The sequence below is a fragment of the Scleropages formosus genome, chromosome 3, assembly GCF_900964775.1.
Source record: "Scleropages formosus chromosome 3, fSclFor1.1, whole genome shotgun sequence".
Lineage (NCBI taxonomy): Eukaryota > Metazoa > Chordata > Actinopteri > Osteoglossiformes > Osteoglossidae > Scleropages > Scleropages formosus.
The window spans coordinates 22403088-22430401 of record NC_041808.1 but is presented as its reverse complement, the minus strand read 5'-3'; the positions used below and the strand labels follow the sequence as shown (position 1 = coordinate 22430401).

The 27314-nt window shown below is 42.9% G+C and overlaps 2 protein-coding genes across 2 annotated transcripts in view; one reads left to right on the top strand and one right to left on the bottom strand.

The window, feature by feature from the left end:
* ece2a (endothelin converting enzyme 2a) overlaps positions 1–19458 on the top strand; it is a 33065-nt gene extending 13607 nt beyond the window's left edge. The window contains exon 2 of the mRNA XM_029250553.1: positions 19124–19458. Within this exon, the coding sequence (XP_029106386.1) occupies positions 19124–19408 (285 nt within the window). The 3' untranslated portion in view covers positions 19409–19458. The remainder of the gene's footprint in view (positions 1–19123) is intronic.
* A 3357-nt stretch (positions 19459–22815) lies between these two features.
* camk2n2a (calcium/calmodulin-dependent protein kinase II inhibitor 2a) lies at positions 22816–26025 on the bottom strand. Its single transcript, XM_018753311.2, has 2 exons — positions 25587–26025; positions 22816–24704 (listed from the first exon to the last, which is right to left on the bottom strand). The coding sequence occupies exons 1-2, from the start codon at positions 25753–25755 to the stop codon at positions 24634–24636; spliced, it is 240 nt and encodes a 79-aa protein (XP_018608827.1). The 5' UTR covers positions 25756–26025; the 3' UTR covers positions 22816–24633.
* Positions 26026–27314: the final 1289 nt, after the last annotated feature.

Here is a 27314-nt window from a genome sequence, read left to right as displayed (position 1 = left end):
GCAACCCTGTCTTTGGCTGGATTTTCAGCACACTGCATCTGTTTATTTTTCTTCAAATTTTGCCCACAATTTAGTTGCCTGATTAGGTTTTTCAGTATGTCCACTATGAAGACAGCCTACCTTGCCATTTGTTTCACCTTGACAGAGAGCTGACCCTTACATCCCTCTGTCAGTCAGCAAAAACTTACGTGTGAACAGTAAATGAGGAAACCCAGAGCACACAGACAAAACACTGACTGGGGACTGGGGCTTCCATCTCCGTTGCCATGACAACCTGCATCCAGCAACGACCTCTGAGTGGTGTTGCTATGGAAACTCCGGATGCCTGAAGGGGGCTATTGTTAATTGGAAAGAATGAGAAACAGAGAAACAGACAGAAGGAAATAGAGAGACTACTGCGGTTTTGTTTAGTGGTGCAGTCAGCTACTTAAATAGGACAAACAGATATACGCTTCTATCTGGTAAGGTGAAGGTGATGCCATTTTCAATGCAGTCAATATACTCCATACAATATGATTGTTTGGGTGCTGAGTTTTCTTTGTCCTTCGTGCACTCTGTGTTGCCACAGTACTATTGAGGTTGTACTATAAAGACGATTTAACTCCCTAACCTTGAAAGTATTGCTCCAGCAGACCTCCATCATTGGCTAAACAGCTCTCCACCTGTCCGCTGAAGGGTAGACTCGTCCTTAGTACAGGGAGCAGCTTGTTGGCCTGAGGACTTACAAATCCCTGCAGTCTATCAGTGAGTGGACTTGCATTAGACGCTGAATCTGGCAGCCAGAGTATAGGTCTGTGAAAATGGAGTGGAAACGGGACAGACAAGAGGTTGGAAACGACAGCAGCAAAAACAGCAGTCGTACTTTGCAGCGTTAACATGCGTCAGTGTATATACCTGTATTGCCTACATGTGGATGGACAGTGCACACACTACGAGTAAGTGAAGAATTACAAAACCCTAAGCTTTTGGTCACGTTATGTCATGTGCCTCGTTGTCAGGCGCACCGGTTCTGAACAGAAAAGTCCACCGAAGCTCAGAATGACAAGAGCAGGAATGCTGAAACACCGCAGTGCTTCCACTGCCGGTACAGAGGGGAATTGCAAAGAAGTAGATGGAGAGATATGAGGCTGAGCTCCAGTTGAGGACACGGATGAGTGCCGGTGCAAATAGAATGAGTACAGTGGAGTGGACATGAACAGGGCACAGCTGCAAATATTATAATCCCAGATATACGCAGGCACTCAGAGTGAAACCGAGATAAAGACTGCCAGACTCAGCACCACTTACACACTTGCAGACACATAGATATGATCAAACGCATACATACAGTAAATCACAGCACACACACGACACAAGGGCACTTAGATCCACAGTACTCACCACACCATGTGGTGAAGTGGGAAACCACACATGTGGAAGGCAATGTGAGACAGTCACTTCCATTTTATTATTGTTGTTTTGCTGATAATTTTATTCAAGAAGACTTGCAACATTTAAGTCGAATAGGAGATGTGCCTCGTAGCGCCAAGGTGGTTCACTCATTCTAGTCCCAGAAAATGCTTTCCATTGTTCCCCTCTGCCTTCATCTGTCCACAGTCACTACAGCAAAGAAGGGGTGAGGCTCACTGCTCGTGAACCCTGGTCAAACTGGCAGGAAATTAATCGTGCTTAGGTTCTGCAGTGGACTGGTACTTCGGAAAGCAGATCTGTTCATAGTGACCATTGTTCTCCGAGTGGGACACTGCACATTGGATTTAAACACCGAAAATGCTGTGTCATGCGTAGATTTGGTGGTCATCGTGTCCTTGAGCGTGCTGCAGTGTTCCACACCAGTAGCGCACACCTGTCAAGCGGTACTTCAAGGGGCTTCGTCTTCTTCAGCCACACCGATGTAGCGTGAATGTGTTTTGATTTCTTTTTCTGCCAAACCAGTAGAGGGAGGTCCAGCCTTACATCTCCTGGGCTGTGTGTTTTGATGTGGGATTGGTGCCCGCTCAACCTATGTTGAGATGGCGTTGTCCCTGCTTTCATGTGGGCTTCCTTCTACAGTTCAAAAAAGTGTTTCAAGTGGATTGGGGACTAATTTCCCTTATTGTGTCTGTGTTAGTGAGAGAGTGTGTGTGTGTGTGTGTGTGTGTGTGTGTGTGTGTTTGCTGTATAGATGAGTACATGACTGTAGGGATTGTAGCGCAATGTGTCTAGCATTGTAAGTCACCTTAGATAAATGCATCAGCTAAATAGTAGTTTTTGTGCCTGTGTTCGAAGCGTTCCACAAAATCGTTGAACGTTTTCTTTTTCCTCAGCATTCTATCAGCAAATAACACCAGCGTCCTAATTCACAGTTGTACGAATTTTTCCTCATGTTTGACTGGTATGCTGGTAGCATGCTAATTGCGCTGACTTTTGTGGGCTCGGGATAATTGTGTCCGGCAACACTGTTGCCTTGCGGCTCCGGTGAAGAGAACTCTCAAGCTGTGTATCTAGAGAGGAGGGAAGTGGAAATGACTCTATGAAGCTGTCTGCCCCAAAGGCCACTGCATAATAATCCGGTGTCGGTTAGCATGCAAACCAGCGGACAGCCCTGCTCGAGAATGCAGAGGTGTAGAGCCGAAAGAGGTCGAGGGGAGCGTGGCCCTGCTGATGGCACTGAGCAATGAGGTGAGGAGGTGAGGAGGTGGCCGGTTCTAATGACAGCTGTAGGCATCATGGTTCAACAGCGCACTATGGCAGGGAACGCATGTACATCGGCTTACTAGGTGCTTGTTTTTTTCTCTCTTTTTTCAGAAACTACAGGGCAAGAAGTTTATGCAAGACATCTTGGGCTTTCTGAAGAAACAAAATCAATGCACTGTTTACGTGACTTCCTTCATTTTAGCAAATTCATATTTAATATGTTCGGTTTCATATCATTGTACCGTTTGGGAGGAATATAGTGAGGGTATTGTACTGTTTTAACTGAAGAGAAGTCAGGTTCTTGTTTTTTCCTGTAACTGCTTATAGTTGGAGGGAGAATTTTGCCCTTCTGTGTTGTGTTTTTAACTCAGTTACTCAGTGATCACAATCAAGGGCAGTATTTGGAGTATTAGTAGATAACAATCAGAACATCTTGCTTCTCACATGAAAAGCAGTTTTCTAGAAATAACAGTAAGGATTTTGAGCTGCTGACACTGACCTGAAAAGCATTATTTATCCTTATGTGTATACTGTAATTTAAGTTTTAGGTCTTGGCAAATAATTACTGACTGAATATTTATTTGTCCTATTCCTGTAAACAGTAAACATGCATGAGCTGCATTGCATACTGTTAGTACAGCTCTCCATTGGAATCTGTCCAATCCTTCAGGATAGACTTCCAAGCTTTAATTGCATGAGCTGAATATAATATCTGGCCTCTAACAAAGGTTTTTAATGGTTCCCAAAGGAAAGAGAGGATGGCTGTTTTTTATTTGTTTATATTAATGAATGTGTCTATAGTTTTGGAAATTAAATAAACACATCTTATTAGAAAGCAGCAGCTGGTTGATCCTTTGTAGTTTTGCTCTGTGGAACAGTGAAAATGTGGTACAAGACTGTGGCCATAGATGAAAGTGGCTGAGTATTTAGTTGATTAGACTGCTATTAGGAGCATACTGTTGATAAAAAAAATGAATCTCTTAGAGACAAGGACTGGTGTGCAGGGAAGAAGGAGATTGCCTAAATGTAAATTTTGAGAAAACCTGGGACATAGCTGAAGGTGGCAAACTTAGGGTTTAAGCGATTAAGTTGGAGGGGTTAATGACATTTAAAATCTCTGAGAATCAGCTAATGTGTGTCAATGTTGGGAAGAGGGGACAAAAGCTTTTTTGGAAAGGGAATATCGAATTTAGTTATTAAGAATGATTTGGCCAGCCTGGGAGACATGCTTATTCTGAATCTTAGGACAAAGGTATATCTCTTGGAGAAACAGTATATCTGCATATGGGTGTTTTCGATTTGAGAAAGCCTTAGACCTCATAATGGGCTGCGTTTGCAGCTATATACAAAGAATGGCTGAACACAAAACAGGTGATGTAAACTGACTAGAAGAGAGCTTAAGGTACAGCTCAACAGCATATAGACTTCAAAATGCATGCAGAAAAAAAGAAAAATATTATAAACAGCCAAATATACAAAAGAATCCCTTCCAAATACAGTGACACCTAATATACACATTGGTGTCAAACATAGGAAGTAGAAAATTCAGTAATTATACACTGACCCCTTTCCCAAACAAAGATATAAACAGACGATTGCAATGAAACTGCTTCCACACCAGTGTACCACCAGTACCTGCATAGTTACTGGTGTTCTGTGACGTAAGCTGTACGTATGTTAAGTGAGTGTTAAATTGTACTGAACTTTCCAATTTTAAAAGAGTCATAATATATACACGTGTATTGTAGACTGATGGCTTAATGTTGGTAGTTAGTCCTTGAAATGAACAGCTTCTTTCACTTTTTATTTATTGTTACCATGGCTACTTGCTGTTTTATTCTTTATTCTACAACAGGTGAAGTAAATGCCGATACAGAATTCCTTGAATTCCAGTTCCTTGGGTACTGGAAGGAATTCCAATTCTTAGAATTCCAGAATTCTTTGGCTTTAGATAGGTTGTGAAGGAAGTGCTTCTCCATATCATGCAGAATCTGCGGTCAGGCTGGGTAGTGCTTTCCAAACTTTAATTTCACCTGTTTGAACTCCAAGGGCCTGTAGATGATAACTGTGCTGTAGTGTGGAAAAAGGAAAATCCTTTCGCCCTTATAAGAAAGCTGTTGAGCTTGCTCTCCTCCCTTTCAAAGTACCTGTACCATGAACGTAATGGCACTGCACAATTATGACTTGTGTTCTGTGGTTGGGATGCATTGAGTTGGGTCTTGTCCTTGTCCTGTATGCTTCATCTAGAATTAGTAATGACAAAAAGTGTTCCACTTCCAAAAGACCTTAGTAGAAATGTCCTTCCAATTTCTTTAGGATATTAGCAGTTCCCATTTTTGATCATCGCAAATGCTTTTATAAATAATCCAGCTTCTTGTTCTTTGATTTCTGGTAGGAGCATATTTACTCCAAGTTGACAGTTAGGTCACAATGGTCAGATACATTTACATTTATTCATTTAGTAGACACTTTTGTCCAGAGTGACATACATCTCAGCAAAAGTACAATCTAGATAGGGCTGTTTAAATTCTGCTAGCATCCGCTGGCATCAAGCACTTACATGTGTAATTGTGCAAAATTCAATAACAAAAATTTGTTAAATGTGCAAATAAAGTAAGAAATACAGGAGCCTTTTTTGCAAAGCATGGGAGTCCTCACATGGTCAGACTAGAAGACCTGGTCAGGTATGTTAGTTGGGAATAAAAAAGACAGTGAGCAGCGATGGAGAGGTGCATGCGCAGCAGCACACCAACACTGAAATGCTCGTGGCAGGGGGCAAAATTCCTTCCTTTCCTCTTTGTCTTAAGACTGTAAACAGCAGGGGAAATGCAGAGGTGTCCAAATTGTAGATAAAAGTAGCCCTCCCCACAGCTATCTTCAGATGGGAACTTTGCTGACAATGCGATGCAGCCAGCGGGAGGACTGGTGGATGGGAGCAGTCGAGCAGAGAGAGTGAGCAGCTACACCCTCCCCCATTTCATCGATGCACAGGACAACAAGGTCATTCCTCTCTGGAGGGAAGTGCGAACAGATTGCAAATTTCACCATTAAAGCAGTTCACGGCACACCCCCATCTTGAGTCTGGGGGGAGGGGGTGGCTGGGTGTCTGGATTCTTATTTCCTTCTTGTTTTGCTTATTTTTTTTCCCCAGGTTTCTGAGTTCAGGAATAGTATGTTAGAAGACAGCAAGCTGGTTGATTACTTTTTCCTGTCTGAAATGCGTTTCATTAATGATCCTTTAGCAACGTATCAGAGTATACTCCTGTTAGTCAGATGTGTCGTGGTAGGCAAGTAATCCAGGCAGAGAAATAATGGGAGTTGACAGCAGGATGAGTTTCCAGCTTATTACTGCTCTCCTCTTTCATAGTACCATTGATCTGACAAGGAATCTGTCTAAACCTGACACTCGTATCACTTTTAAAATGGGCGCTTTTTCGGCTGCAGCTCAGAGGACTCGTGTCGTTTCTAATGTCATTGCTGGAGATCCCAGTCCTCTTTCAATAATGTTACACATTGAACTGGGGCTCGTTCCTCCCCATTCACGGAGGTTTAATACATTGTCTGCACTTAAAAAGTTCATCTTGCAACACCCCTGAATAGAATGTAAATAAGAAAAGACGTCAACTTTTTGAGGATTAGCTTTTGTCTGTGTGCGGTTTTGATCATATATAGGCTATCCAGGTATGCTGATGTGAGAAAAGCAATAAAAATGAACGCAGGGGAAAGACGCAATAGAATACGCCACAAAAATACTATTTACTGTTTTAAGGGTGCTTTTTCAGTTGGGGATTATGTTCATTTGACTTAATGACTGTGCTGGAGGTGAGATTTTTCTTTGGGAGCTTCTTTCATGCCTTTTACACTCAACTCTTTACTTTGAGTGAGAAAGCGACGGCAGCCAGCCTCCCTCAGGGTCCATGGGAAAGATTTTTCAGCAGAGTGGCTCAGTGACCACAACCTGTCTATTCCTCCTCGGGGATGAGGAGAAAGCCTCTGTTCCTGCAACAACGAGAAAGAGACCCTTTTAAGGCAGGCTAGGAGTGGCTGGAATTGGGTTGTAGTGGCAGATGGGGTAGACTACCTTGGTATGTGTCTACTTGAACAGGAGGCTTGACAGAGTGGGGCAATTGAATGCCTAGGGTTATAAGGAACAAGAGCAAGAAGAAAAACCTGCCTGTAGGTCAAGGGCGAGGTGCTAAGGGACTATTTGTATATCAATGACCAAAAGTAGGAAAGTAGGTATGTTTAAAAAAAAAAAAAAAAAAAAAATTAATGCGGTCTCAACAGTGGAATTTAGTCTTTATATGAAGTATTAACTTTAATGAAAAAGGATATTATATTTAGAACTTTTGATTCCAAGTTGAGATTTTAAAACAGAAAATCAACACAGTTCTGTATTATATCAGTGGAAGTCACTCTTTTTCCAACTGCTCGAAATGTACGCTTGCTTGCAAAAGTTTGGACACCCCTGGTTAAATTGTGTATTTTGTTGATTTTCTAAGTGAAAAGAAGTTCACACAAACCTCTGCAGGGAACCAAGTAAAACATAACATTGATAGGTAACTACAGTGAGTAATCTAAGTGGTTCTGTAGACACAGGTTTTATATTTTAATTTGAGACATTTGAAAACAGTCAAAGATAACTTTCTTTGTGTGTCTGTTCTGGCGTTCTGATTAACGTCAAATTAGGGATGATGCTCACCAGACTGAATGTTTTGATGCTGTGTTCTCGAGGTTCTGAGGTTGTGTGTCAGTGTTGACTGACAGTCGTGCAGCTCTGGTTGGCCAGAGTGATTTGTTATGCACTTGATTATATTATTATATTATAGACTTAGTATGCTGCACTGCAGCACAACAGAGTATTAGCTGTGTTTTTGTCATATCCAGTCTTGGTTTCTTCCTTGACACCCCAACTAGATAATGGTTAGAAAAGAGTGGTGGCACAACTCATCTCCCCACTTTGGGACGTGGCAACCTTGCGCACTTCATATCGCAACAATTAAAATTGCTGTCACTGTCCTAATGTAATAACATTGCATAGCCAAGCCTGAGAAGGAATGGGTTCTCAGGGGATCAGCCCTTCCTAGCTGACAAGGATGCAATGAGAACTAGAATAGTGAAGAAGGAAGATCCATACAGTAGACAGAGGCCAACTGACTGAGAAACTGCAAATTTGTGCTCTGCTCCACTCGGGTCCATTCCTTTTCTCTTATGTGATATAATTGTTGATTGACCACAACCCCAATGCTGCCGTTTAAGAGAAAACGCAGCGCTGCCCTGTGCATAGTTACAGGCACCTGCTGACAACACCAATGTGCTTCCTCTTCTATCTCTCTCTCTCTCTCTCTCTCTCTCTCTCTCTCTCTCTCTCACTCACTCACTCATGCACACTGCCAGGAACACACACACACACACACACACACACACACACACACACACACATATGCAGAGGACACTGACACGCTAGTCAGTCCCCTTTACTAAGGGCATAACACCAGTAAGCAAGTAATAATTTTCTGCCACATAGGACAATAACACTGTAGCAAATAGGGAAGCAGGAACATGTGCGTACCTTATTTTACATGTTTTTATTATCATTGCTAAAGAGGCTCCTCTACTGAGGTCTGTTATGGGGGCTGGTAAATGTAATGCTTTATAGTAACTCTTATGCTGAAGTGTTTTAATGGCACAGTAAATGTCTATTGACATTTCCAAAGTAACTACAATAATAATTTTCTCATGATGAAAAATAAAATATATCAAACTGATCTTCATGGTATTACATTTCCATTTAAAGATAACAGTAGTCCTGTTCAATCTGTCCAGATGAGAGCTGTTTTAACATGATGTCAGTTAATAAGTAAATTAATAAATTTGAATTAATGAATTAATAGGTTGGGGGGATGGGGTGGTGCAGCGGATTTGGCTGGTCCCTGGACTTTGACGGGTCTGGGGTTCGAGTCCTGCTTGGGGTGCTTTCCGGCGAACTGGGCGTGATCCCTCCCCCCCTTGGTCTTGACCCCTGTGTTGCCGGGGTTAGGCTCCGGTTTGCCGTGACCCCACTCGGGACAAGCAGTTGTAGACATTGTGTGTGTGTGTGTGTGTGTGTGTGTGTGTGTGTGTGTGTGTGAGAGTATCATTTTACACACACACAGGCTGAAGTCGCTTGTCCCAAGTGGGGTCGCAGCGAACCGGTGCTTAACCCGGCAACACATGGCGTAAGGCTGGAGGGGGAGGGGACGCACCCAGGACGGGACGCCAGTCTATTACAAGGCACCCCAAATGGGACTTGAACTCCAGACCCACCGAAGAGCAGAGCCTGGCCAAACCCACTGCACCACCGCACCCCCCATGAGTATCATTTTAAATGAGTGTTAATATCAGGGCTGAGGAAAGCATACAATTTGTGTACCATTATCTAAAAATTTTAGATACGTTTAATGATAATTTAATGGTAATTACGTCTTCCAGTTATGAGAATTCACCTTACAAAGGGTTTTTCTCAGGAAGAAATGATCTCAGTAAGGTTGGTAAAGACTTTACTACTTCACAGTAGTGTAGCTTCAAGGGGACAGTGGCTCTGCAGCACCTGCCCACACATAATATAGAGATAATCTGTCATGATGAGGACAGTCCTGAAGTTTTGCCTGCACCCTTTATTCATCCCTTTTTTCTGGAGGAGGACAAGATAGACACAGCTCATTGCTCTCAGATGTGGGTTGCAGTTTTATGCTATACTTTGGTCCCAGACCTGCCTTATTGTGTACCTCGCCATGTCTTTTTGGAAATTTTGGAAATAATCTCCAGATGATTTTCCTCTGTGTGTTACCTAGAAACTTATACACCCTCATTAAACAGTCAATTTTTTGTCAGGTTCCTATATGGACATTGCATGGATCTGTTGCTCATCTATACCAGTTGGGTGGTCTAAATTCGTTTGGAATAAGGATTTTCAGAAGTCAGGTTGTAGGTTTTTTCACTCCAAATACACATGTAATTTTTCTTTGAAATGGCATTTCACAAATGAACTTCTGAACCAATTCAGTTATAATAATGTGCCAGGAGTGAAAATATCCTTTTTGACACCAAATAATTCCACAAGCAAAAAGAATTAAAACATTATATCAATTAAACTTTGCACATGATTGACTAATATTAGAATCAGTTAATTAAATCACCTTCTCTAGTTTCAGTATTATAGATGATGAGATGACTGGAACAGTTTCTGAGCGTGTTGCCTGGAGTACCATTCAGAACTGTGCATTTCATTTCTGTCTTTTGTTCTTTTGGCCGTGATAAATTTGAAAAGACCTGTTTAATTAGATACTTTATGTAAGGCAAAAGGGCCATTCTTCAGTTCCAGAATATGACTTTCAGCGATTTTGGAGCTTTCAGAAGAAATATAACCTGGTTCATCACATATAAAATGAAAAATAGTTGGCGTTTGGGAGTCATTTCGTAAGCGGCAAGCAAAGCAGGATTACATAACCCTGCAGCCTGTGTCACTCTTCACTATGTGCACCGGCTGAGCTGGCGTTTATTGTACGCCTGTTACATAATACTTAGTGCATTCAGTGGAGCAGAGTAACCAGAATTGGAAAAGGCTTTGAGCATTTGTTATTTCATTTTGAATTTCATTATCTGTCTATCTAAGCGAATTTATTAAAGTAACTGAATTAAGCCCTCAGCATTAGGGTTGTCTATAGAATAAAAAAAGGAAACTCTGGAAAAATTAACACGATATTTTCAACACTGAGAAAAGGCAGCATGCATTTTCTGCAAAAATGGTCAAATCAATTTGACTTTACACTTTCCTGACCACAATTATTATTGTAATCTTTACAGGTCTTGTTTCTTCTCTCTCGTTCTCATCTGCTCGCCCATCCCCACCATCTCTGCATTGGCTGCTGAGCCTTGTGGAGTTTCCATAGCAACAGGTTTCCATGGAAACTACTTGACAGTGCATGCTTCAGGGAAAATGAGTCATTCTCTACAAAGAGATTCAGCAAATTGTTTAAAAAAATTCTGCATGCCTCAATAAGGGGAAATACCTTTCACATTTTTGACAATTATGATATTGTGCCCATTAAAATTTAAGTGGTTTTGTCTGAAATTTGAAAAAAAAAAAAAAAAAAAAACACAATTATAACTGAATCAGGCCATCAGTGAACTGTTTCTCTGTTTAAAATTCCACATTTTCCAATCCATGTTCAGTGAGGTAGATTAACTCACTTTAAACTGTTTTTCATGTAGGTTCAAAAGTTTTTAGCTCAGTTGTTTTCCTTCTGCATCCATCTGCACAAATAAATGATTGGACAGCTGTGGCCTTTGTAAATTGTCCTTGAAAATAAATATCTGCCAAACAAATTAGACATGTAGCAAGACAGGGTTCCGCTAAGTTCAGGATCCCCTCTGCATGTGGTTGTGAGTAGTTGCATATATTAGTCTCCATGTAAGTCTGTTCTGGTACGGTCTGCGGTGCTCCATTGCAGACTAAAGAGCCACCCCTTTGACATGGGATCAAACAGCGGGCAGCTTAATAACAGATCATTTTATTTTTTTCAATAAAAGTGTATTATCAGATGATCGGTGCACAAACCATGTGATCACTGTCACTTCGCTAAATTAGCCGTAGTCAGAAACAGCAGAGCGTGTTTTAGTCACCAGGATTACTGTGTTTTTTCAACTGAATCCATTTATCCTAGATCCCAAGCACAGACACCTGGATGCACTCTACAGGCTTTAAACACTTCTGCATGCACGCACAGGCTGAAACCGCTTGTCTCAATCGGGGTCGCAGCAAGACGGAGCCTAACCTGGCAACCAGGTCCCAAGGCTGGAGGGGACGCACCCAGGACGGGATGCTAGTCTGTCGCAAGGCACCCCAAGCGGGACTCGGACCCCAGACCCACCAGAGAGCAGGACCCGGCCAAGCCCGCTGCGCCACCGCGCTCCCCTCTAAACGCTTCTACTCCTAGCCAAATCAGCAGGTTATATGGAAAAGCAAAAATTAGACTGAGGTTTAAAATCTGAAGACAGAAGTGTGGACTTGAAAGGTTGCATGTTTTAGCCTGGTCCCCAGTCTTCAGCTTCATGCAGAGATGGGGACGTATGGCGGATGTCCACACAGTTTGCATTTTCAACTGGTAACAGCAGACATTTTACCAGAACTGCTCAATCTTAGATCCAACAGATGGTGTCTTCCAAACACACTTAAGCTGTGCGGATTTCCTCAAAACAAATGAACAAACTCCTTCAATTCTGCCGCCGGAGGAGTGTCGTATCTACATTTGGAGATAATTTGATTTTGGCAGCCGAGACGGTTAAATGAATCACCCAGTCTGCTTTAGTTTTTGTTATGGACCAGATTGTACACTCAAATGTTTAATTATGAAAAATAACAACCTGGGGCCTTTTTAATTATCCCAAGACAGATAACACTGTGTGGTAGCCAAGCCAGTGTCCCTGCACCTGCCATGTAGCACAAGGAGAACTCAGAGATGGAGTGGTGACCACCCATAGCTCTTCATTCGATGTGGCATTCGAAAAGTAAAGAAACCCGAGACACAATGACTACCACCTTGAGCTCTTCCCTAGGCTCATATGCTCAGACAAATAGAGGAACCAATGGCACAGTGACCACTACATGGAGCTCTTTACTGGATATGACATGTTCAGAGAAGTGGAGAGCTCAAGAAAAGAGACTACCATTTGGAGTTTTTCACCGGATATATAACGCTACCATTAATGAGTTATAATCCATCTCTTACAGTTGAGTCAGAAATTATTGACCTTGAAATTAATCTAAAATCAATTTGGTTTTTGCAGAGAATGACCTTTTGTTAATACGAATGGGCATCTGTAAGCACCTTAAATTACATGTCGTAAAGCAAGCTTAGAGAACAATCTCTAGAGAAGAAAAGCTCCAGGCTACTGTTTCTCACAAGTTATTTCAAAATAAACTGCCTGCAACTGCCCAAACTCCCCACCATGAAACTTTCCCAATAGTGCTGTTGGCTCCCAGCGACTCCGATCATGCGATCTTATCCTACCCACCCTCAAGGCATCTGTAATGAACACAGCAGTAATTTGGGACCAATTAATGCAAGCAAGGAGTCTGTGCATGCTGTAACAGAAGTGACGTTCTCAGGTTACTTTCTGTGGGGAAGACTGAGGTGTAACCCTGGAGTAGGAATGCAAAGTAAAATTAAAGGTAAAATTAAAATAAATCAAGAAATGACAAAATAAATACTGTTATTTTTACTAATGACCTGTTTTCCCTTATTATAAATTATTAAAATATGTTCATAAGCATCTAATATGGGCTCCTGGCTCCTGTGCAGATTTCATTTCATAGCCTGATTGGAACAAACCATTCAATGTTGCACTATCTAATGTCATGCACAAGTGGGACAGTTTGGCCTGTTTTTTTTTTTTAATCTGGAAAATCAGCAGAATCAATGTGTTAATCAACTGTTGATAGGTAGGATGTGCTACTCTAAGTACCCTGTCACCTGTTGTCATTTCTACATTATTGCATACCCATATACAGATCGTCTGAAGTGATGGAAAACCGCTAAACCAGACTGTGAGACAATGACAGGCAGGTCCACCAAAGCACTCAACATTGCCAAGGTTGTCAGTACTCTACTGGCAGTGAGGGCTCTACTCAGTACCCCACATGGGGTTAAATTGCTTCACAGCAGCCATGCATACATACTGACCATGAAGCACCAATGACTCCAAGTACAGGCACTAATTTATACCAGTCACTATAAACATTACTCACTCAGTTTTTGTGAACCGATTCTTTCCTGGTTGGGGTCACAGCAGTCCAGAGCCTATCCTGGGGTCACTGGGTACAAGGTAAGGGTCTCTACCCTGGACATGGTGCCAGTCCGTTGCAGGCTAACCACACATTCACATACTATGGAAAGTTATCTTTAGAGATTGTGTTGTACTAAGCAGTCCTGTAACACCGCTGACACTTGGAGGACTTCAGGTTACCAAATACATAGCTTTGCATGGGCACTGGGTCCAGTGCATCATGCTCCACAGATTAAGGGCCTAGCAAGCCAACCATCCATAGTGCAGGTCACAACTATTCTTGCTAAATACATGAAGACATTTTTTATACACACACACTGACTGAAACTGCTTGTCCCAAGCGGGGTTGCGGCGAGCCGGAGCCTAACCCGGCAACACAGGGCGCAAGGCCGGAGGGGGAGGGGACACACCCAGGACGGATGCCAGTCTGTCGCAAGGTACCCCAAGCAGGACTCGAACCCCAGACCCACCGGAAAGCAGGACCGTGGTCCAACCCACTGCACCACTGCACCACCGCACCCCCCCCCATTTTTATACATTTAATTTTAAAACAAAAGCCACAATGAAGTCATGATGAATGTCTTCAAAAGCCAGTACTACACAGAAAATTTAGTTTTCGTGGTAGTCCATGCAAAACTGATCTTATTTTGCTGAGTCGAGAGATGAGTCACTGTATCCTGCATATCATACTGTACGGCAGCACACCAATGAGGTCTCCAGACTGCTGTGACCCTGACTTGGACAATCAGTTAACAAAAGTGATGGAAAGATTTTTGTTTGTGGGGGCTTGGCAAAGTGTGAGGGAAGAGAATAACCTAAATAAAATACCTTCAGCGTTTCAGAAAGTTTAATCACCATGGTAACAACAAATGTAAGGCACTTGGAGTTTGTTGCAAAACCATATAAATAGAAGGTTCTTTTAGATTTTCTCTGTTGCTGCTTCAGGCAAACTGCTCTCCTCTGTTTTCTCCCATTTATATGCCCTACATCAGGACTGTACAATCTGGCTGTTCTTCTCCATGCAAAAATGGTCAGAGGTCAGTAATGTCTGCCATTGTGGTACATGATGACATGTTGACTGCTGGTACATTTGTGCAACTTGTTTCTTTATCCAAAGAACATGTTAGTGAATGTGCTGTGAGGCTGCTAAAAAATGAGAATCCATACCTTCAGTTCTCTGGTTAAACATAAACACATCAGTGCATATTAGGTTTGCCTATAGAGCAATTTAAGCAAAGATGTAATATACCATCAAGGTTACAGATGATGAGGGGGATGTAGTGGTGTGGCTGGTTCGGCTGGTTCAACTGGTGCCTGTTGTGTGGTGGGTCTGGGGTTCGAGTCCTGCTTAGGGTGCCTTGCAATGGACTGGTGTCCCATTCCCGCGTGTGTCCCCTCCTCCATTCGGCCTTGCACCCTGTGTTGCTGGGTTAGGCTCCGGCTCACCGCGACCCCACTTGGGATAAGCGGTTGTTGACGATGCATGGTTACGGATCACTTTATGGCTTACGGTTTAGTGTAGAGCTGGAAAGGGGTTGAGCATAAAGTTCATTACATGCTAAAACTAATTTCCGCAAATGATTTTTGGTTAATATTTTATTTGTGTGGTTGAATAGATTTTACTCGTATAATTACTGTGTGTCCGGTTGCAAACAATTACGCTTATTGTATACAGTATGCTCAGACTTACACACAGTCATAGAGAGCTGCGTGTGTATACGTGTACTGCAAAATTTCAAACTCACATAGTCACACAAACATTAACGGGCACAGAGACAGTGCGCGGTGTCGCTTGTGCAGGAAGCCCTTTGATGTATTATTGAAGGGTACGATTGCTAGTCCATCTTCTGCCTCTCTCTGATCTCTGCTGGTGGCCGAGAAGCACGAAGCAACAGCGATGTGGCAGCGCACATGCCTACCGCCGCTCAGCGCATCTGTCCCCACACTGTCCACTTAACCACACATCACCAAAGTGTCCTCTGCCTCTTGAGGTGTCCCCTACTTCCTGAGGATGCCAAGGAAAAAAGCAGGATTGATTGTCTTTTTTTTGCTCTGCTAAAGCTTGATTAAATTAGGTGAACTGTGGGCTGGAGCAGCTTTGCCCAGCCTCTGAGATAACATAGTCGATGGCCTAATCTCCCAGTCTACTGACCACCATCATGAGCAGTAAACATTCCCCTAAACACCTATTACATCAGTGCAAAGAAGCACAGGAGGAGACTGTGAGGGTGCAGCAAAATTTAAGGGATGAACAGCTATGCTGCAAAAGACTGGAGAAGGTTCATTGCTACCTTGATTTCCCCAAAATAATTACCCCAACATTCTAACTTTTTGTTGTGGCTTTAACACAGGTGAACCCCTTTCTCATTGCTGTTCTTCTTCATTGGCCTTTTCACCCTCTCACTTCCTCCAGACAAACTCTGCCTAAAGCTGGCCAAGAAGTGGCCCTTAACTACATCAGACAGCAGACACCACCTCATTTTTCCTGCAGCGTAGAAAACGAAGAACCTCAGAGAGGAGCTGTTGAACTGGCGGTCGCAGTGAATGAAGGTGCAGGTCTAGCCAACTTTGAGCTTACATATGAGCAGAAGCTCACTTGATGTTTCAGAAAACATTTAGTTGTGTGCAGGTACAGACACTGAATTTCAGTGACCAGCTATAGGAAAGGTTGATTGAGGCGTTTGGTGAGTCTGGTATGTATAAATGATTTAAGGTACAATCGTATGAAACTTCTGCTTCAAAGCCATTGCCCTTATTTGAGGAACCACAGTGGAAAAAAGAACGTGTTCTCTGTATCCTCCCGGCTCATTCTCTGTAATGTTTGTGCCTCTGCATGACTGAATGGACCAATTTGTTTATATTTACACTCATTACCCAAACTATAACTGGTCAAGAGCTGAAGTTATTTTGCATAGAGCTGTTACCACTGCACGAATGGAAATAGAGGAACTTAAAGGCTCGGAAAGACGAAAGAAGTAGGACTACTTGTGGATTTGAAGTTTCATCATATGGTTCACTGCAGGGTGTTAGCATTAATATCTCAGAATGTTGCAGCCCTGGCATTCACTTGCTGCATTGTTTACATAACCAAGTTCACCTTTTCAGTACAGAGTACAGACTGAGTACAGATTCTACAAGCTGCGTATTGACGTTCCCTTGTGGCCTGGACTGAGGCTGTGAAAAGTTATGGAATTAACCTGTGTTTGCCTGGCTTTCTCTACTGGCTCCTATGCTAACTTCACAAGTTGTGTATCCTGAGTGCTCCAGGGGATCTGAGAGCTATGTTGTCTGGAGCCTTGTGCTCCTGGTGGGGTCAGCTTTCACAAATTACTCAAAGCTGGGGGAGAAGACAAAAAACAATCTGGTTAATACAGAGTTTCGAAGTAATAACAGCAATAAAAGGTAAGAGTACCTTTCTTTGATTTGGGTTTCCAGGGCCCACCACCTGGAGCCAGGCTTAATTGGGAAGGAAAACCTGCAGCATCTAAACTCAAGTAGTGTGTTGTCAGTCAACCTGATGGTATGCTGGATCAGAAGGCTGGGGAGCCCACTGCGCAGGCCAGGGAGGCCCAAGCAGGTTGTAAGGGTATCCTGGCAGCCCTAGTATAGGCCCTGGTTCATGGTAAGTTCAACTCCCACCTTGAGGGTACCTTCTTTTGGGTTCCAAGTTCACTGGATGTTGAGGTTTCTTGACTAATACATCACTTCAGTATTGCATGGAAGCCAAAGACAGTATGTCTGGATAGGCAGACTGTGGTGGTGGTTCCCATATGTGGAAATGAGCACGATAGAATGAAGAGGTGGCACTTTTCAGCCTTCCTCAGAAAGCCTATGTCATGATGCTGGAAAGGAGGCTCAGTAGTTGGTCATAGCCTCATATTCAGGAGAAATAGTGTGGATTTTGGTTATGGATCAGTGGTCCAATTTTTCACTCCCACAAGGATATTTACATTTTTTTATTTAGCAGACAGTTTTCTCCGAGGTGACTTCCAATGAACACTGTGTAGTGTTATCAGTCACACACACCTTATTCACAAAGGTGACTTACACTGCTAGATACACTACTTACACTGGGTCACTCATCCATACATCAGTGGAACACACACACACACACACAGTCTCGCTGTCACTCACACACTATGGGTGAACCTGAACAGCATGTTTTTGGAGTGTGGAAGGAAACCAGAGCACCCGGAGGAAACTCACACAGACACGGGGAAAACATGCAAACTCCACACAGACTGAGCAGAGATCAAACCCACATCCTCTCGCACCACCCAAGCACTGTGAGATAACAGCGCTACTTGCTGTGCCACCATGCCACTCCATTTGAGCTTAAAATGATCAAACATGCTAAATAGTTACCAGAATGTATAGACCTATACATGGAGACAGCTCATAGTGTAGTGGTTAGTACTAATGCCTTTGGATCCAAAGATTGCAGGTTTGATCCCCACCTCTGGCTGTAGTGCTCCTGAGCAGGGTACTTACCTTAATGTGATCTTCAGCATGTGCTAGAGATGTTTGGAGCTGAGTGTGACACCATTGGGGTGAAGCTCAGCACTTCCACATCTGAGGCAGCTGTTCTCATGAGTGACAATGCAGGTTGCTCTTTCCATTTTGGGGACTGCTGCCCTAGGTAGAGTAGGTTAAGTATCTGGAACTCTCAGGATTGACCACCAACTTGGTGCACCAGCTGCAGCATTGAGCTCTGTACAGACTATCCCCTAGTTGTCTCTTCATTTTTGGTTTCTCTATGCCGTTGTGACTGGTGCTTCCAGCCACAAAGAGGTAACAGAGTACCACTCTTCTGAGAATAGACATCTCCCCTTGAAGGGAGACACACCTTGGGAAACACGTGCATGGTCTTTCTTCATGGTAGGAGGTCAGCTCTTTGGAGAGTGTTGTTTTCTGTGCTTCGAGGCTATACAAGGAGATGTTATAGGTAGCAAGTGGTTAGGGCACAGTGGTTAGGGCTCTGCTAGCTGAATGTGTCTGGTTTTAATCCTCCTCCAATCATTATACCCGTGAGCAAGGTGTTTCCCCTTTGTTGCTCCGGTGAAAAGTGGTACTTATGTAGCTTGTCGTTGCATAGACTGAATACTGTGTCACTTTGATAGAAGAATCAGCTTTATAAAGGTAAAATAATAACCATCCATGTGCCACAATCAAAGCCAGGTAGGTGGGATTGAATAGAATCTGTTTCCTCTCTCGTACCACCTTTACTCGGAATGAAAGGAGCATATTTTAAATGTGGCGTCACACTGAATGGCATCAGTCTTAGCAGAAGGTGTTGCTCTCCATCCCACCTGCCTTAATTATTTATGGTCTTCCTGTCTCCAGAGCGCCCAGCTGTGTGAGCCAAGCTCATATGACACACAGCAGCCTGCATGCTTGTCCGTTGCATTGCATTACATCAGATTACATTGTGTTAAAGCCTTCATTTCACCATGCAGGCCTTCTCTTATTGCTTTAACCGCTTGTCTTTCGCATAGCTGTTCCACAGGACATTCAGCACCCTGCATCTGCTCTGAGCATGTTTACGCTCACTGTGCGGCCATTGTGGTCAGTGACTAGTGACCGTGCAGGTTTTCCATGTGTCTCTCCCTTGTCTTCTTCACAGATCAGCCGGGTGCTGAAACCAGGGGGTCGGTTCATCTCCATCACATTTGCCCAGCCCCACTTCCGGAGGAGGCTGCTGGCCCGCCGTGAGTATGGCTGGTCCGTCCAGACGCACAGCTATGGTGTGGGTTTCCAGTACTTCTTGTATGTTTTAACCAAGGGAGAGACACTGAACCCTGAAGACCAGGCGCTGGAGGACAGGCTTATGGAGGACAAGGAACCCCGAACTGTGGTGCACCTGCAGGAGCCTGACTCAGAGGACTTCCTGAGCAGAATTGGTATCTAGGGCAGTTGGCATCAAATGCCTACTGAGGTTTTACCTTCCTTTGGTATACTTTATATTGTTTTTAATTACATTCTTAAAGGGTTTATGGCAAGCATGCTATATGAAATTGCCAAATTAGTTTTTAGATTAAAAGAAAGGCCATTTGTAATATTTTAATGGTGGATGCTTTCCTTTCCTTTAGATATATTTTTTAAATTACTGTCAATTTCTTCTAATGTACTTATGACCATTGTCTTATTTGGAAAGTTGGCATTGTGTTGTTGTTACCATTTTGTTGAACACTGGATACCACTGAAATGTACTTAGACCCATTAATGGGAAAAACTCAGAATGAGGTGCAGAGTTTGTTATGGAACCACAAAAGCTTGTGATCCTTCTGCTTAAATATAGACTTGCCACGTGGTTCTGTGAAGCCATTAATAAACCAGAATTCATTTATTTTTAATTCTGTGCCAAAGTGTAATTGCTGTCTATGTTTAAAGCTAAAAAAAAAAAGCTGTGATTTTTGTGACTCCCTGTCTCTGCCAGTTATATGTTTTCCAAAAAAATGATTTGCATCAGGATGAAAAATAGACCATTCTTTTGTTTTTCATTTTTCTAGAAAAACCTAAGCAGCTCTGAAACTCAAAAGCAAGTGTCAGTGTGTAAATAATTCAAAGCTTCCATGAAGGGTTTGCGAGGTACCGAATTCATAGAGAACCACTTCTACTATCTTTACAGCCACTTGTGGTGACTATCTCCTGCAGCTCAGCAGTGGCAAACGTTCCATCTCTCTGCGGCTTTTCTGCTAGCGATTCGCTGAATCCTTTGCATTTTTGTTTTGTTCTTATCTGCGTGTGTGTGTGCGCGCGTGCACACTGATATTGAGCTGCTACAATGCTAAAACATTATCAGTAACGCTAATCAGACACTCCCAACTGCCTCTGGTTTTTGCTGACTACGCTTTTAAAATTCTGCCACGATTTCTATGCTCCAGCTTACTCTGCAGTACGTGACTTGCACAAGGACTTCAGGAGACACCTGTGTCCAGGGTGACAGCAAAACACTTGTGGATGTTCAAACTGATTGGAAAAATGAACCACCGCAGGTGCTGGCTAATAAACTCTTTATGATGAAGAGCACTGTTTATGAAGACAGTATGTAGCAGCGTGGTTAAGGCATGTTGTGTTCCCAGGGCAGACTCTGCACTTTGTCCCTCTAGTGAAGATACTTTCCGTGATTACTTCAGTGAACAAGTTATTATGTAGAGTCTAGGGGTGTGCACATCCCTCTGGGTTGGAGCACCCGTGACGCAAACCCGTGGTGTACTGTAGTAATGTACTCTCCTGTACCAGCAGCCTGATGGCTATGAGCATTCCTCTCTGGCACATGATTCTTTACTGCTTTGAAGTAATCACACACACACATTTTCAGAACCACTTATCCCATACGGGGTCGCAGGGAACCGGAGCCTACCCGGTAACACAGGGCATAAGGCCGGAGGGGGAGGGGACACACCCAGGATGGGACGCCAGTCCGTGGCAAGGCACCCCAAGCAGGACTTGAACCCCAGACCCACTGGAGAGCAGGACTGCGGTCCAACCCACTGCGCCACCGCACCACCTTGAAGTAATCAAATGGCCGCAAAAATAAAGATGGAAAGCTCCAGTCTCCAAATGTATTTTGTGACTTGGTCCCACAGAATTTGGGGAAAGCAATATACTGAGCATTCTGAGTTTTTTTTTTTATTTTGAAATAATTTAATTTTTCTGCTTCTTCTTTTTAGGGACTCAGTTCTCATTCAGTGGGAATTAGCTGAAAGGCCTCATGTTTCCTGCTACTGCTTTTGAAATCTGCTGAAGGGAACACTTTGCATTTGCTATCAATGATTTTCGCACAGAGTGCTATTAATGGCCTGTGCCATTGAGTCAGGCGGTGACACGGATGTTCCCTCCGTGATGTAAGTATTGACAGGCGTTATTGCCCCGGACCTGCGGATGTAGTGTTTACAAATGTCTCTGTCCTCTCTGGGCCAGTTTTCGTGGTTGTACTTTCCATTATGGGGCAGCCTGGGGTGATAGCTGACTGTGCCTCAGTCTCATGCAGGGCTTATTGACAGGAAAGCGGTTAAAAGCCTGGTGATTTTCAGGCAGAGGATATTACACAATGCCTGAGCACAAGTAGAAAGCCAGTCAACTAGGGTACTGGGGGGTATTCTGACATTGAGATGAGTAAGACAAGGTTTGGGTATGTGGGGAAGATGAGGAGCCATTGCTGGCTGCAGAGGATATTGAAGTGAAACAAAGTACCTGAAAAATTATGTCGCACTTCCCCGTATAACTATGTAAAGTTTGAGGGCTGTTGTACCTCCAACCTCAGTATTTGCCACCTGCTCCCTGTAAGACTGAAGGTCATCCCATGTCCCTAAATCATGGTCTGTGTTTCAGCATTTTGTTTTACTTTGGTGAGATTTTATGTGAGTTTCCAATCTACATGCACAGTGTGGAGGTCTTGGAAAAGACCATCCTGTCTGTAATAACAGTTTTATTGGACTGAATTGTTCTTGTTGAGTAATAAATGAAACACCAAACATCTGATTTTGCACCTGTATTAGTGGGTATGAACCTTCATCATATGCTGGATTCATAAGGGAGCAAATCATACATACATTCCACTGCAGATTATCATTGACAAAATATGGCAACAGTCTACAACTTACAGAAAACTATTTTAAATGTCTAAAGAATGTTAATCCTGGAAGCTTTATTATAAGGAACAGATATTATGTTATTTCAGATATTCAGATTTGGCAAGATTAAATGCTCAGTGCAGATCTGCGTTAAGGTGTGTTGCTTAATAGTTGCAGATTCTTTATTACCACAGAATTCATGACATATGGTTATATGAGTAAAGGGCACTTTACAGTTCCAAGATTCATATATCACACAAACAGTGATATTATCTTATAAAACTGATATGCTTATCAACAGGCCAAATGTTGATAATTGATAATGAAATGATGACAAATTGAAATTTTTTTTTTTTTAAATTTCCAACAGAAATGGGTCATAACAATGTTTATTTCTAACAAAAGGGCAGTTAAGCTGGGAGTGGGTGGAATAATGGTTTGAGCTGCTGCCTCCCGTTTGAAATGACCCAGGTTTGAGTCCCATCTCCTGCTGTAGGATGACTGAGAAAGGTACTTACCTTGGATTGATACAGTAAATATTACCCAGTTCTATAAATGGACAAATCATGTAAGTAACATAACACTGTAAGTGGCTTTTGAGAAGAAGAGTCAGATACGTGAATGAGCAAGATATAGCTATAAGAGAAGAATGTGTTGTTAGGCATTCTACTGCAGTTGGAATGGTTGTCCTGCTGTGATCATTGAAGCCTGTCACTTTGCTTTATTCCTACAAGTTACTTTACACTGGGCAAATGCTTTGTGTGTCCAGGAAAAAACATGGTTTCTGGTTAGTATTTCTCTTTTATTTGTTGAAGTTTTTGTATATGGGGAGAAGAATACTGTGGTACTATGAGTTCTAGTTTGTGGATTGTCTTTATTTGGTTTACAGAACAAAACGTCAGTCATTGAAATTCCTTACAAACATTCTGCTTTGCCTGTGCTGATAGACATTTAATGTTGGCCTTTATGGTTTTAGGAAGAAAAAATACAAAATGATAGCCTCAAACATTTTATTTCACCATTTATTAGTTCACCAAATACAGTGAAAATGGTATCATATATACAATGACTCATTCTTAGAATGTCATGACATTTTGTTGCTTTTTTGCTTCAGAAAATTATGTTTCGTTATTGAAAATATTGTCTTCATGCACAACAAATCATAGTCTTTTTTTCTGTAAAAGAATGTTATAAAATTAAAAAAACTAATGTCAAAAAATGAGTCAAATAACAGTGCGTTATCTGAAGATACTCGTAAACAGTGCAATAGACTCTAAAATCGCCATTTCTAATAAATCCATCAACAAAGCTCAAGTCACAGCATACTATTAATCAATAATAATTAAACATTGATGTGTGCAAAACCCGAAACACATTCAGTAAGTCTTTAAAAACATCCCACGTGTGATATTGACTGAGACAAGTCTCAGAATATCCCTTCCAAAGTACAAACATTGTATTAATGAGCTGTTCACCTAGCACATCAGTTTAAATAACAAATATTTAGATATAAAAATACAAATATGACTTTTGTTAAAAAGAAGCGTGCCAGGGTAAGAATGGTTGGGTGGTGCCTTTGTTGGCACCAGGGAGAAAAGTTCATGCAAAAAAAATGGAGAAGTCAACTTTTATGTATGTAAGATGAAAACGTAACTGTAGAATCAAAATAAATAACAGTAATAAAACTTTCCCATCAGTCTTTTTTTGTAATAATTTAATATATTCACATTTGACCATCCCTGCTGGCATCTGGAAATCTATTCCAACATTTTGATTTTTTGAAGAGATATTGAACAGAGATATGGTGCCATCACAGAACGTGGGCAAGAAGACAGAAGATCCGTGTTCTCCGTGTAAGTGTGTCTTGCTGTGTGTGTCTGAGAGGCGAAGCCCCCATGTGGAAAAATAAATAAGCTGCAAAGAAGCAATCATCCTTGTGTACGTTTCACATTATTACATAGATGAGGTGTGTTGTGTTCTGGGGTCTTCGTGGTCCGAGATGTGTGCAGCAGCAGGGGCTACGCTGATGAGTTGTGTTTGGATGGTGCTCAGTGACACAGCTCCTTTTGACTGTTGTGCTGCACATCGTCTTTTTTAACATAAAACCTGTGTCTTCTAAATAAAGTACCCTATTGTACATCTATAGAATGAGAGCTTCGGATGATGTTCGGCTTCCAGTTTTGCAGCTTACCGCACGGTTTTTGTTTATTCACTCATTCATTTATTAAGAAGGTGGTCATGAGATGTTGGAAAGTTTGTTGCCCATCCTATGATTCAGCCGAGGTGGAGACAGAGCTGTCTTTCCTTCACGCTGCCGAGCAGTTGTTTCAAATCATGTTTTGTTTGAAGAATTGCCAGCATCCCCAAAAATAAACCTTGGGCTTTCTATGTCTTCCTTTGTCTTCTTCCTCGCTTTCCTTCTTTTTTTCTTTCTTTCACCCTTCTTTGTCACCCTTGCATACCTTCACTCTTCCTTTACAATCCTTGAACACATGCACGACCGTCAGGTGCTTCGAATCGGTGATGAACATAAAGAGTCTGCATGTGGTTGGTCACTTTACACCCCTGGTGAGGACTTGTCTGTCATCCCCTTGAGGACCTCGTCTATCCGGTCGTCTTCAATAACCACTGCAGACAGACAGGCAGAGAAGCAGGCAGGCAGGCAGACAGACACACAGACGGACAGAGGAAGACAGACAGGCAGACAGACAGGGTCACTCATCATGTTTTGCGCTGTTATTCTATATTTCATTGTTAGACATAGACATCTGTTATAAGTTTTTTTGGCTCCGGTGTTAAGCATGCTTTTGAGCACACATATTTCATAACAAGATTCCTCTGTGCACTTGACACTACTGTGAAAGGCAGCGAGGCATGCGGAATATACACACACGACGAAGTGCGCACTGAGCTCTCAGTAAAAATCATGCAGCAGTGTGTTTGGTACAGGGCAGCACGGAGCTGTGCACTTTCTGCCAAACTGCTACTCTGATGAGGGGAAAATCAAGGCAGCCGCGCTCCGATGTAGCTGTCAGTTGAGGGGACGCCCGCGAAGAGCACACGCGCACATGATCATGTAATACGTGTCAGTGTGGCACTCAGTACCGAAACACGGGCGATCACCTGCGTTTCACTTCTTTCGTCCTTATTCCTCTTTCATTCATGTCGCAGACGAATTTGTCAGAGGCGGCTCACGGTGCTGGACAATGAGGATTACTGTGATTTACCCATTTACACAGCACAGCAGGGTGTTCTTACTGGAAAACACTCAGATCGTCAGGGAAAGCGGCGCGAATAGGATGCGAACCAAAGACCTTCGGACTGTAAGGGAACAGCCCTACCGGGGACGGGGACACGCACTGCTGTGTTACTGTACTACTGCTGTGCTGGGGGTATTATTGTAATGATGGGTTATGATGATGATGATGATGATGATGATGATTGATGATTATTATTAATAGCGAAGCACGCGCGCGTCTCTCGCCATCACTCAGTTACTCGGTCGCTCACCTCGCTTGGCTCTGCCGATCTGCCCGAGTTTGGGGGGTCTCTTTGCCTGCGACCCCCCAAAGAAGGAGTTGGTGTCCTGCAGTCCACAGCTGAAGGACATCTGGCTCACTTCGCTGTCCGCCCCGTAGCCGCTCATCTTGCCCTCGCTGTACGGCAGCACCTCGGACATCGCGGACCAGAGTGGCACCGGGGGTCGATCACAGGTGTATCCTCGAGGATCAGTAGTGTACTGTAGCAGCTCCTCTGCGCGGCCGGCCGGCGCCAGAAGTGAGAGACACGCTGGTCGCGAGCTGGGAGCTGCGCGAGGAACGGCGACGTGTACTCGTGTGCCTTCGCAGGGGTCTGACCAGAAGAGTGGGAGATCCCGGGATCATAAAGGAAACCCGATCGAAACGGTGAAGTCATCCATCCGGGTTTAAAGTGGTGTGTGTTTGTGTGTATGTGTGTGTGCGCGCGCCGAGTTGTGCTGCGGAAAGAGCGACACTTACCGGCCAGTACTGTTACTACCGCCAACAGAAGTCTGAGAAACAAGCCCGCTATTAATCCACGGGTTGTCTTCCACGAATATCGTAAAAAACCGGTTTATCGTTTATCGTAAAAACAGTTTTTTTCAACAGTATCTTAGAATAAATGTGTGGCCAAACTGGAGGATTCCTGTGGGTGACTGGTGCTCAATTATTGAGCTAAACAGCCATGATGGAGGTGTGTTCTAATCATCATGGCTGTCTGGACTGCGGCTTTCTTCCCTCTATCAACTATGAATACATACAGCGATAAGTGTCTGAAAGGACTTCCATTAACCGCTAATAAAAGAAAACAGCGAAGCCCTGCTCGATTAAGGGTAACACCGCATGTACAAACAGCGTTCATATAACTGGACCTCCTACAATGTAAAATTGGAAAGCGGCTTATGAAAATGCTTACGCATCCTTTTTCATACAATGAGCTTATTAATTCAGTACAGTAGCATTTATTTATACCCGTTATAGTCATTCTTTTTACATTAAATACAGCAAATGAGTCAATCATTTGAAATAATTCAACATCACTGACTGATCTCACTAATCTTAAATAAGAGAAAAACGTCGCTGAACTCAATAGAAGAAAGAAAGAATCAAAATCTCTCGGCAGTCCACGTAATGAATTTATGTGTTTTCACTGAAATTGTGCTCAACTAAATGCGAAGGTTCATAGAGAAAAAGAGTGTATTTCGCTGATGCAGTGTAATCTGCCTCATCCTTTTCTATGGGAGATTCCAGAAAGACAATTAACCCTCCCGTAACCCATCCCTCCCTCCTTCCACAGCTCTCCCTTTTCCCGTCCCAAAAACTTGGATCCAGATGCTACCGCCATCCACCTCCCCACTAAGCTCCAGTACAGGTGGTCCTCAACTCACGATCGAGTCCGATAAACACTGTGACTGTTACCTAACTGCACATTTCACTTTCATTATTTGTGAATCTTTTTCATTCGCATATGCTTTATGTACCACCAGAATGCTCTCGTTTTCCCTTGCTAGCTATTGTAAAAAAAAAAAACAAAAAAAAAAACAAAAATGTCACTTGAATGGAATCACAAAGTAAGCGTTCTGTAAATAAAACATTTTGTAAAGAAAACGCAGTGGCTCACAGACATACTGACTGAGTGTGAGTGAAGAAAAATGGCGCCTTTCGGCAGCGCGGCCCGCCGACGTTACCGCACAGCAGTACGGCCAAATGTCAAGACTTA

What these genes read in the sequence shown, in the direction of transcription:
- camk2n2a (XM_018753311.2), bottom strand. Translation starts at nt 25,755, where the DNA reads ATGTCCGAGGTGCTGCCGTACAGCGAGGGCAAGATGAGCGGCTACGGG. An exon ending in GATCGGCAGAGCCAAGCGAG is followed by an intron (nt 24,705 to 25,586) that starts GTGAGCGACCGA and finishes GTCTGTCTGCAG; the next exon opens with TGGTTATTGAAGACGACCGG.